At 43.3% G+C, this 12,374-nt stretch overlaps 1 protein-coding gene across 2 annotated transcripts in view; it reads right to left on the reverse strand.

The window, feature by feature from the left end:
* CNTN6 (contactin 6) overlaps nucleotides 1–11,634 on the reverse strand; it is a 158,180-nt gene extending 146,546 nt beyond the window's left edge. For both annotated transcript variants that reach the window (XM_033141196.1, XM_033141197.1), the window contains exon 1: nucleotides 11,504–11,634. In XM_033141196.1, coding sequence (XP_032997087.1) covers nucleotides 11,504–11,558 — 55 coding nt within the window. In that variant the 5' untranslated portion in view covers nucleotides 11,559–11,634. The remainder of the gene's footprint in view (nucleotides 1–11,503) is intronic.
* Between the last annotated feature and the right edge of the window lie 740 nt (nucleotides 11,635–12,374).

The following is a 12,374-nucleotide window of genomic DNA, read 5'->3' on the forward strand; positions in this document are numbered from 1 at the left end:
CCCAGTTTTCTGAGTGCATGTTCTGGAAGTTGGGCAATAGGGGCAGTACAGGATTCCTTTTGGTGTACCGACCTCCCCGCTGCACCAAGGATTCCCTGCCCGAGCTGCTTCAGGTCGTGGCGGATATGCTCCTGGAGACACCTAGTTTGGTTGTCTTAGGGGATTTTAACATCCATGCCGACACGACCTTACAAGGGGCCGCTCGGGACTTCGTGGAAAGCATGGCCTCCATGGGGCTGTCCCTGAATAAGTCTGGTCCAACTCATAGCCGCGGACATGCCTTAGACCTGGTGTTTACCTCTATGGATGTTGGTGATCTGACACTAAGTAAAAGTGAAACAAAAGAAGTGCCATGGTCAGATCACTTCCTGGTGCAACTGGACTTCTCTGCGACCCTTCCCCTCTGCAGGGAGGTGGGACAGATTCAGATGGTCCGCCCCCGCTACTTAATGGATCCAATTGGCTTCCAGAGAGTGGTAGGGGATGCATTATCCCATGTTGATGGCCTTTCAGTTGATTCCCTGGTGGCCCGCTGGAATGCGGAGTTAACCAGGGCTATTGACTGTCTGGCTCCGAAGCGCCCTCTCCGATTGCATGGAGCCCGGACAGCTCCGTGGTTTTCCCCGGAGCTGAGGGCGATGAAACAGTCGCTGAGACGGCTAGAGCGCCGGTGGCGGAAAACTCATTCTGAATCAGACCGGACACGGGTTAGAGCTCAACTTCGAGCCTACCAAGTGGCAATGGCGACAGCGAAGAGGACCTTCTTCGCTGTTTCTATTGCATCTGCAGAAAACAGCAGCAGGAGACTCTTCCAGGTGGTTCGCAACCTAGCAGAACCACCTTTGTCACCGGGGTCTGGTAGGGACCCCAAGATCTCCTGCAATGCTTTTGCAAAGTTTTTTGCAGATAAAGTCGCTCAGATTCAGAAGGAGGTAGGCTCCACCGTGGGAGCAGGGCCGGGGCGGGAGAGTGCTAGAGCCCTGTCTAGTCATGTTTCATGGGATGAATTCCAATCTGTTACCTCCGAGGATGTGGACAGGCTGCTTGGACGAGTGAAACCGACCACCTGTCTCCTAGATCCTTGCCCATCCTGGCTTATAAAAGCTAGCCGGGAAGGGCTGGGCGATGGGCTCTGCGCGGTGGTGAATGCTTCCCTCTGCGAGGGAATCTTTCCAGACCCGCTGAAAGAGGCGGTCATTAAACCGCTTCTTAAAAAAACATCTCTAGACCCGGCCAATATGGCCAACTATCGCCCAGTCTCAAATTTACCATTCTTGGGCAAGGTGATTGAGCGGGTGGTTGCTGAACAACTCCAAGCACGCCTGGAAGATGCGGACCATTTGGATCCCTTCCAATCAGGATTCAGGCCTCATCATGGGACTGAAACTGCCTTGGTCGCGCTGGTTGATGATCTCCGGCGGGCTAGGGACAAAGGTGAGAGCTGTTTCCTGGTTCTGCTGGATCTCTCAGCGGCCTTTGACACCATCGACCATAACATCCTTCTGGACCGGCTAGAGGGGTTGGGAGCTGGGGGCACTGTTATACAGTGGTTCCGCTCTTTCCTCCTGGGCCGTGTTCAGAAAGTGGTGGTGGGGGATGAGTGTTCAGACCCCTGGGCTCTCACTTGTGGGGTGCCTCAGGGTTCTGTCCTCTCCCCCATGCTTTTTAATATCTATATGAAGCCGCTGGGAGAGATCATCAGGGGGTTTGGGTTGGGTGTTCATCAATATGCAGATGACACCCAGCTCTACCTCTCTTTTAAATCAGAACCAGTGAAGGCGGTGAAGGTCCTGTGTGAGTGCCTGGAGGCTGTTGGAGGATGGATGGCGGCTAACAGATTGAGGTTGAATCCTGACAAGACAGAAGTACTGTTTTTGGGGGACAGGAGGCGGGCGGGTGTGGGGGACTCCCTGGTACTGAATGGGGTAACTGTGCCCCTGAAGGACCAGGTGCGCAGCCTGGGAGTCATTTTGGACTCACAGCTGTCCATGGAAGCGCAGGTTAATTCTGTGTCCAGGGCGGCTGTCTACCAGCTCCATCTGGTACGCAGGCTGAGACCCTACCTGCCCGCAGACTGTCTTGTCAGAGTGGTGCATGCTCTGGTTATCTCCCGCTTGGACTACTGCAATGCGCTCTACGTGGGGCTACCTTTGAAGGTGACCCGGAAACTGCAATTAATCCAGAATGCGGCAGCTAGACTGGTGACTGGGAGTGGCCGCCGGGACCACATAACACCGGTCCTGAGAGATCTGCATTGGCTCCCAGTACGTTTCCGAGCACAATTCAAAGTGTTGGTGTTGACCTTTAAAGCCCTAAACGGCCTCGGTCCTGTATACCTGAAGGAGCGTCTCCACCCCCATCATTCAGCCCGGACACTGAGATCCAGTGCCGAGGGCCTTCTGGCGGTTCCCTCACTGCGAGAAGCAAAACTACAGGGAACCAGGCAGAGGGCCTTCTCGGTAGTGGCGCCCGCCCTGTGGAACGCCCTCCCGTCAGAAGTCAAGGGAATAAACAACTACCTGACATTCAGAAAACACCTAAAGGCAGCCCTGTTTAGGGAAGTTTTTAATTTGTGACTCTGTATTGTATTTTGATATTTGTTGGAGGCCGCCCAGAGTGGCTGGGGAGACCCGGCCAGATGGGCGGGGTATAAATAATAAATTATTATTATTATTATTATTATTATTATTATTATTATTATTATTATTATTATTATTATTATTCCCCCTTAACTGCAGTTTGAAATCTGAAGGGCTCTTCTTATCATTGCCGTGGTTGTACCCCAAGAAGATCAATCCCTATATTTTAGGGGCTTTTGCTTTCTCAGCATATGGGGTTCTTTTGGTGGTTTGGAATTTATTTTTATTTTTTCTGGGTTTGTTTGTTTCTAAACCCCTTTCCTGTGTTTTCTTTTCCATACATAGATGAGGCCCTAAGCACTTGTAAGTGGGAATTGCTAATAGACTGGGTTTCTTTGTTGGTGTTACATTCATGGATTCTCAAAGAATGTATTCTCTCCCTTGAATTGAAGCAGCTCAGTCTGGCAGAAGCTGAGAATTCCTGCTGCAAACAGCTGTCAGTATCTACAGGGCCTTTATTCAAACTGACTGCGTATCTTTCCCCCCACAAACAAAAGGACGTTTCATCACCTCTCCCATCACAACAAGCATGCTGTCTTCACTAAAAGGTACAACACAGAGGGAGCTCTTTGACCTGACTGGAGGGTGAGTTTGTTGATGAATTATCTTTCAACTTTTCAAGGATTAGGCAGTACACTCCATAGCAACACTCACAATAGCCTTGTTCAGGTGATATCAAATGAAGTTGATAAAGCACAGTGAATAGCGCATATGGTGATGGCAATGAATGAAGAGGATATTCAAAAGGCTACAAGCTAAATAGTACCAAGATTCTTTTAATTAGGAAAAGGAAGATATTTCAGCTGGTTGCATGTAGGGAGGGGTGGTGGTGGTATTCTCAAATAGGTACATGCCTGAACCCTAAGATCCTCGTCGGAGTTCACTTCTTTGGTCACAGCCATTGTATTTCCCACCACAGTGTTCTGGAATAGACACATGGGCATCTTAGCCAATCAGATTATGTTCAATAAGTGAGTTTAGCACTTGGATGAATGTGAGTAGCTTGGTTTTCCCAGGAAATGGAAAGCAGCTTGCTTTAGTTAAGACCGGATATGCTTCTGAATGGCTCCATTGCCCACAAGGGATAGTCAACACCCAGATTAGAGGCTTTAATTGCATTAGGTATGGCATTGAGTTCTGGGGGCATCATTAAGCAAATGTGATCACAATATTGGTCACTGTGAGGAAATTCCTCTCTACGGTAGGGATGGGGAAGGGATTGGGTTTCTTTACGTTTCACAGTAGACCCACCCAAGTTGATACTTCTGAACTTGCTTTCACAGCAGAAGACAACTCCCAGTCAGGTGACAAGCCCCTTCAGTGCATAGATACAAGGATAGATACAAAATGCACATTTCACAGATAAATGCATTGGAAGCATTGAAAAGTGTGTGTTTTTACACTATTTTACTTTAAAAGTGTGTACAAAATGTGTACAATTTAAATATGGAGCTTCCGTGAGATCTTTCAGAAACTTCTGCACAAAATAGGACAGGGAAGATCTGTGATTGAACACCAGTGAGACTGAAACAGGATGGAATTTTTTTTGCCATGCTTTTCCCTTCTCTATAGAAGCTATATTTTGGTAGGAGCATTGGTGGGAATCTCTGGAGCTTACCCAGTTTTAAAACAAGAAAGCAGCTGAACTACCCAGTCCAACTTGCACTATCTGTTATGATATACCTGTATCATGGTATCCTCTCAACCAGTGATAGCAGCCAATGATAGGGAAAGGGGGCTGAGGAACTGCTACATGTCATGACATCAGGATATGGGGAAACTTTAGTCATTGGTTGGTGAGCTACACTCATGGTCACTATTTCAGGCACCTTAGAGTTCCCTGGCTGGTGCTACTTTTTCCCCAGTTAACTGCACATTACCTAAAGATGTTAAGATTATTACAGATTTAATTATTTAAATTTATTTTTTTCCTCTTAAAAGCAATAAAAGTTGCACCAGGCATTTCAAATACTTGATCACCTGTGCGTCTCAGCTTCATAAAAAGAGATAATAAAAGCAAAATAGATTCTTTTCTTTGAATCTGTTATGTACCTAAATGAAAACATTAAATTATTTCTGAACTGCCAGAAGAGTATCTTTTCAAGTTAATAAGCCTTTCATAAGCAGAGCTGAAATTATTTGATATTTAAAAATAGGAGAAACCTATAAAAACCCAGTAGTTTGAGGACAAAAATGTACTTCCTCTTACATAAAGAAATTCATTGGAGAGGTCATGAAATAATAATGGTGTATAGGTTTTGAAAGGATCTAAAAATCGGATAAATGGAAATACACCAGACACCAATGGAGGAAATCTTTGCGTACGCAGAAGATGTTAGAATAGAGAAGTTCAAGGACGGGGTCAAGACATTTCAGGGATGGCTCACTTAACTTTTAAAAACATACATACAATCGTTCTGACAGGTGAATCAATTCAGCGCCAAAATATGACAGAACTGAGCCTCAACAAAACAGCTGTTCTCTGACCTACCTATACACTCTGTGAATAAAAGAGATTTCATGTTGAAATGAGATAGTTTTCTTTTAAATGAACTATGAGGAAAGGGTTGTGTTGGAACTGCAACTAAATCCTTTTTGGAGTGGGTGAACTGGAATTGGAACTAATTTGTTTTTAGAATGAACTTTCCAAGCACTGGCAATACTCCCTTCCCCTCAGCTCATCTACATGGATAGGCTAAGGAGCAGTGGCTTTGGGTGTCCTGTGTGTGAGACAGAGAATGCAAGTTTATGTAGTCACCCACACCTATCACTGTGAATTTAGTCCTCAGGCCAAAAACAAGGTTTAGCCAAACGTGCCATACAGAGTTTGTTTTGTTCCATTTCTGGAGCTGTTCAGGAAGATGAAAATGGAAAAGGGAATGTTCACTTCTCACACTCAGTGCCTGTCTTCCTGTTACATTTGGCACCGTATGATTCTGTTGTCCTCCCCTTATTCCCAAAATGTTTCTTTCTTTCTTATGCAGTATTAATATATAACCCTTCCATTTTACCAATAGTGCAAACGGGAACGATGAATCCAAATAACAAATATTCAGATTTTCAAATAATGATCTTAGAGTTTATCTTCATCATACGCCTTGCCTCTGGTTATATGTTTACATCAGATTATCTCATTTAAGTAGCACTAGGTTATTAGAGGGGGAAGGCAGAAGAAAAATGGGGTCCATTCTGTTTCCTTACAATGTCATTATCCATGGATGCATTATTTATTCCTTTTGGCATAAGCAAAGGAGACTTGTTGAGACATAAAAAATAAGTGCTCTTTGAGAAAATGAGAAGAATAGAGAACATTAGTTTTAATGGTATGAGATGTACATTTCTCAGGGGTGGGGGAGATCTAGTCATACTAATTGAATTAAAATATTCTTGAAAGATTTATTTCACCTTATTTTTGCTTCATTGTGCCAGTTCTGTGGTAATGCAGTTCTTTTCAAGGAATCAAAAGCATTTTCTTTTTCTTTTCTTTTCTAATGGCATATTTTATGGCCACACAATACAGACTGGGGTGGCGAACTTCTTTATCATGACACCAGTCTCAGCATCTAATATCCTTAATGGTTCAATCCTATAATACTTACATGAGAGTACCGTAAGTTGCATCAAAGTTATTTGGGGCTTCCAGGGTCCTTATGTGATGGAACAAGTTGAAGTAGATATCCCTAAGCTGCTTCATGGCACATTAGCAACCCAGACATTTTTTTAAAAAAATGCTGTGAAAAAGGATCTGCTGAAATAAAAAATAAGATTGCAATAATGACTTAACACAAATGTGGGGTGATGAGGCTTTGTAGTGTAGTGAGGCAATGGTTTTATCCGTGTTTTTCAACCGCAATGCTTTGCAGGAAGGAGTAACTTTGCAAAACCAAAGCTTAAGGAGGACACCAGGATGAAGAGGGAAAACTTCTTTGCGATAGACCAGTCAAGCTTCCAATAAGAGGGGATTAGTGTGCCCACAGAGTGAATCCCTTTGGTTATTCCTATTCCAAAATCAATTGTGCAGGTGCCTAAAACAAAAGCCTATATGGTCCATGGCTGGATTTAGGTTTGATGAGGCCCTCAGCTACTGAAGGTAATGGGGCCCTTTATATGTCCAGCTGTCCTTTGTCAACAACAAATTGTCGCTGTTTTTTGTGTGTTGAATGGTAATTTATGGACCTAATAGGTCCATACACAACACAAAACACTGTTGCTGTATGTAGGTTTTATTTTATTTGTTTTTTAATCTTATATTTTGGAAATGCACATCCAGGTTTTTTCCTTTAATTTTTTTGGGGGGACCCCAAGAGAGTGGGGCCCTAAGCTATAGCTTGTTTAGCTTATGCATAAACCTGGCACTGCTATGGTCCCATTTGTTTGCAGTTTGGCAACTTTCATTTCCAGGAAGGAACCCACAGCTGTGAGTCCAATTGTCCACAACATTCTAAAGGAGATTAAATGATTCCCCTTTCACCCTCCACCCCCCCCCCCGAAAGAAGTGTAAAGAAAATAACTGCAGCTCCCCCTTTGTTGCAGCAGGGTAGAATGGCTGTTGATTATGAAAATTCTGAGGAAGAAAGTGTGGAACAAGACATTTGGGTGCCTGGCTCTGCTGCCTCACTCTGCCTAATAGTAGGACTAGACCTAAGAAAACCTAAAGGGCAGTCGGTCCTAGTCAGGCTGAAGAAGGTGTTTTGGCAAGAGCATCTTTCCCATTGAGGTAGCCATATATAAAGGCAGTTCCTAGGGGAGCACAACCAGTTCAGTCGCTCTGGGTGCCAAGCCTGCGAAGCCTCAGGGGCACCACAGCAGGCACTGCAGCTATGATATCCAACGGAACATGAGAAGTGAGGGATGACAGATTCTGGTGTCACACAAGGGGCTGCTGAAATTTAAGGTGCCAAGGTCTGCCACTACCATGTAGAATGGTTGCTGATGGAGGAGGCCAAGCAAGGACTGTCGCTGTGTCGCCTCTGAGGGATCCAGGTGGAATGGGTGTTTTAGGATAGAGGTCTATTAAACCAAATTGATGCTGTAATTTGAATAATATTGTTTGCTTACTTAGGTTAGTTACTTGGTTCGTTGGTGCTTAGTTAGAAGAGGTTTTTAAGTTTTGCCTAAACTCTACTATGAAAAATATAACTTTGCTTTGTTTTGAGTTTCGTCCAGCCTGTATTTTGCATTATTTTCTGATTCATTATTCAAAGAAAAGGCAGCTGCTGAGTCATGAATCATATGATTAATTTAAGGCTCACTTGTAGTTGCTATGATTAGCATAACCACATCATGAGAATATGACTAAGATGAGACCAGGGTTTTGTTTTGTTTTTGTTTGTTTTTTTGAAGTATAACAAGTTCAGTACATTAGTTAGAGGCAGATGTCAGACAAATGTCTGCACTTGGGAACTGGATAATGACCCTATAAAAGTCAAAGCAGCATTAATGGGAGGAAAGACCATTTCTTCTGAACTGTCCATGCAGAAAGCAGTACATACTTTATTTATATTTGAATATTTATAAGCCTCCTTTCGGGATCATGTCCTTACCACCATGTAAGTCGTGTCAGGAACTTATGGCCCTCAAATCTTCTTGAACTCCAGCAGCCCCACTCAACATGGCCAATTATCAAGGATGACAGGAGTTATGATCCAGCAATATCTGACATCTTGATAACAGCCGTTTCTGGGAATTACAGGTAGACAGGGTGCTGTTGTGCTCACGTCCAGTTTGCAGGCTCCCCAAAGGCATCTGATTGGCCATTGTGAGTACAGGATCCTGGACTAGATGGGCCATTGGCTGATACAGCAAACACATATTGTATTATTGCAAGAGGATTTGAAAATGTATAGCCCAAATATTTAATGCCCTTTCCTTGTCACCAAGGAACCTGAAATTATAAACAGGGTGAGCCCTACTGTGAAGCATATTCAGTCAGCTTTCTCACATGGCAGATGCTTGTGGGGAGCAGTGAGACAGAATAATAGAATCTTAGAGTTGGAAGGGACCCATGGGTCATCTAGTCCAACCCCTCACAATGCAGGAATCTCAGCTAAAGCATCCGTGACAGATGGCCATCCAACCTCTGCTTAGAAACCTCCAAGGAAGGAGAGTCCACAGCCCCTCATGGGAATCTGTTTCACTGCTGAACAGCTTTTACTGTTAGAAAGTTTACTGAATGTTTAGTCGGAATCTCCTTTCTTGCAACTTGAAGCCATTGGTCTGAGTCCTACCCTCCAGAGCAGGATAAAACAAGCATGCTCCCTCCTCCATGTGACAGCCCTTAAGATATTTGAAGATGCTGGATGATAGAGCTGTGTGATTCTCATGCCCTGCCTTACACACCCTTAAGTCAGCCTACTGTTCTTGTTCAGGGTTAAGGCCACTACCTCATCACAATTAAATAAGTGTAAAAACCATTTCCAGAACCATAACGGCAAAACATAAATAAAACAGCAGCATTACCAATGAACTTAACTTTCAGTTATATATTTCTCACTGATATTTTCCACGGAACATAGACACTATCCTTCATTACTTGTTGAAAAACATCACAGGATTAAAGAGCTAAAGCCCAAGAACCAGACGGTTATCTGATCAATTTCCTTATACCAAGACAGGATCAAATAATATTAAAATTGTGGTACCAAGTCAGACGAATGGTCACTCAAGCGCAAATATTGTGTTGCTTGAAGGATGCCATTAATCCTTGGCACAAGAAGACTTCTGATTTGATCTCATTCTTTCTTTCTTAACAGGGACTTGCCAGATGCTTATGGGAAGTTTACTAGCCAGTTATGCTTTTGAGAAAGTCCCCCATGATATTCTTGTGGAGAAGCTGGTAAAATGCGGGCTGGACAAGGTTACTTAGGTGGATTTGTAGCTGGTTGACTGACCGAACCCAAAGAGCAACTCACTAATGGTTCCTCATCATCCTGGGGAAAAGGGACATGTGGGGCTCCCCAGAGTTATGTCCTGGGCCCATTGTTGTTCAATGCTTTTGTAAAAGACTTGCATGGAGAAAATTAGGGGATGCTCATCAACTCCTAACTCTAAAATTCAATGATTCTATGACAAAGGCAATGTGTCCCAGCATCTGCATTCATAGTTACAGTGCCATAAACATTGAACTTTATCTACCTGGGGTAATAACTTTTATAGATCTATTAACTGTGACTTTTGGATGAATGAGCTGCACACAACTAAATCATGGTGCTGGCAGAAGCCAGTGCAATGAATCCTGGTAGTACAACATGATTTGCCTTCTCTCATCTCCAAAGGCAACCCTGCAACCTCCTCAAATCTGCTCCAGAGGATCAGGAGAAAATTCCATGGAGAGGGCAGGTGATATAGTTCCACCAGGAAGGAGAAATGCTTGCGATGATGAAATGATCTCATTACCAGTACTTTGCATACAAGCCACAAAACAGTGTTTCCCACAAAACTGACAAGTTGAACTGTTTGTTGAACATATCCAACTTCTGAAATAAGCTCATTCTCTGCCTCTGATAATATCTTCCATTTAGGGATTTTCTCCTTAGATAAACCTTCCATTAGAGGGAAGATGGAACTGGCAGGTGGTTTTTCAATGCTGGAGTGCCAGTTACTGAACTCTTTCAAGGGTGCTTGTTTAAATTTTCTGAAAGAAACACCCTTGACGCCTGTTGTGCCATCTTTTAGATGCCAGGCAAAAATACTACTTGTAATTTTACTGTGCAGTGGACTCTGTTATTTTAAAGAGTATTTCATGCTTTTCTAAATTTGCTTTCCTAATTCTTTCATAGAATTGTAGAGTTCAAAGGGACCCTGAGGGCCATCTAGTCCAACCCTCCCTACAATGCAGAAATCTCAGGTAAAGCAGCCGTGACAATTGGCCATTCAACCTATGCTTAAAAACCTCCAAGGAAGGAGAGACCACCACCTTCCAAGGGAGTCCATTCCACTTTTGAACAGCTCTTACCATCAGAAAGTTATTCCTGATGTTTAGTCAGAGTCCCCTTTCATGAAACTTGAAGATATTGGTTCAGGTCCTACCCTCTGGGGTAGGAGAAAACAAAGCTTGCTCCACCTGGACAAGTACACCAGGTGTTGTCTGATCAAGGCAGAATAGAGTGGTACTATGCTTTCCCTTGATTAGGACACTATACTTATGTTGATGCAGCCTAGAATAGCCTTTTTTGCTGGTGCATCACACTGTTGACTCATGTTAAGCTTTTGGTCTACTAAGACCAGTTCTCTCATAATGTTAATGACACGCCAAGAAGAGATAGTAGGGCGGGGCAAAGAAAGCACATTGTCCGATATACAAGGGAGTATTTATTAAGGCTCTGTAAAACTAATCATGTCAAGAATTGCAGAACAAGATGAGCTCCTAAGAAGACAAAACAGAGAGGAATTTTGTCCTAATTCCAAACGGGGACTCATCACCTCCCAAACGCATTAGATGCACACTGTTTTCTCTTGCTCAGTATAGTTTGGCCTCAAAATGTTCAGTTTCCCACTGTCTACTGAATTCCTTTAGAAAAATCCTTTCTAACACTTACAGATCAGAACAAGTGCAGCTGTTGATAGCATACACAAAGATCATCCTCACTCAACTCAGTCCTTGGCAATTGGTGGCTTTCACATTCCCAGCTTAGCCCACAACAGCATCAGTGAAAGTCAACAGAAGCTCACAAAAAGCAGTAGCTGTGTCAGAGTTAAATGGCCTTTGGAATAAGTAACTGTAGCGGACATCTTAATGACAAGGTGCTTAGACCAGTGGTTTGTGCAGATTAGTCCTCTTAAAATGCGTGCATTTCTGTTAAGAAATTAAACACAGTGATATATTTATCAATCGACTTCTACAGAGTAATAATTGAATACTTCACCTGCAAAGCAGCTCAGAAGTAGTAGCAGAAATACGAGTTTCCATAGCAACATCATCTCCACGTTCCAAGGTCAGAAATTCTTCCCATCCAATCATCAGAGAAACTATGTAGATCTTCCTGTCACTAATTCATAGCCTGTAAAATAGTAAGATAGGTTGGTGGCATACATGACAAACAAATATGTAGGCTTGTTTTATTTAAATTCACTTTAAGGCCCTAATATTGTATTTGTCCTCCTTTTTTTGTGTGCCGTGGAATGATGAGTTCTTTCCTTGCAGGAAAAGATGTCATGATTGTTTTCCCCAACTTGCATCTGCTTATAGTTACATTGCTTTTCACACGGCTTATAAAACCTCTGATCGTTTTTCAAGAGGAAAAGCTAAACGCCCATCAGTTCATTGGAATTTCATAAGCTACAGTCTTACACCACCATCACCTCAGCCTAGTGGGGCTTTATGGAATCGCAGGCCTATTTCTGCATCTGCAGCCTTCCTGTGCACAGTGGATGGGTGGAAATTGGAAAACAGGTAGATCAGGCACAGCCTATGCTATCATGTGATGGCAGTGGGGTTGGCTCTGGATCCAATGGACTAGTTCAGCCCCACCCCTTTTGTGCCCCAGAAATCTACACCCCAGAGCTTTTTGCAAACATCATTTGTAATATCAGTTCTAAGAACATAACTAGGATAACTTCCTAAGCTTCCTAGGCTTTGGTATCTGAAGAAGTGTGCATGCACACAAAAGCTCACACCAATAACAAACTTAGTTGGTCTCTAAGGTGCTACTGGAAGGAATTTTTTTTATTTTGTTTCCTAAGCTACAAACCAGCATGAAAAAGGCCTCCGGAGATATAAGGAGAAAAACCAAATAT

Source organism: Lacerta agilis, chromosome 2 (genome assembly GCF_009819535.1).
Source record: "Lacerta agilis isolate rLacAgi1 chromosome 2, rLacAgi1.pri, whole genome shotgun sequence".
NCBI lineage: Eukaryota > Metazoa > Chordata > Lepidosauria > Squamata > Lacertidae > Lacerta > Lacerta agilis.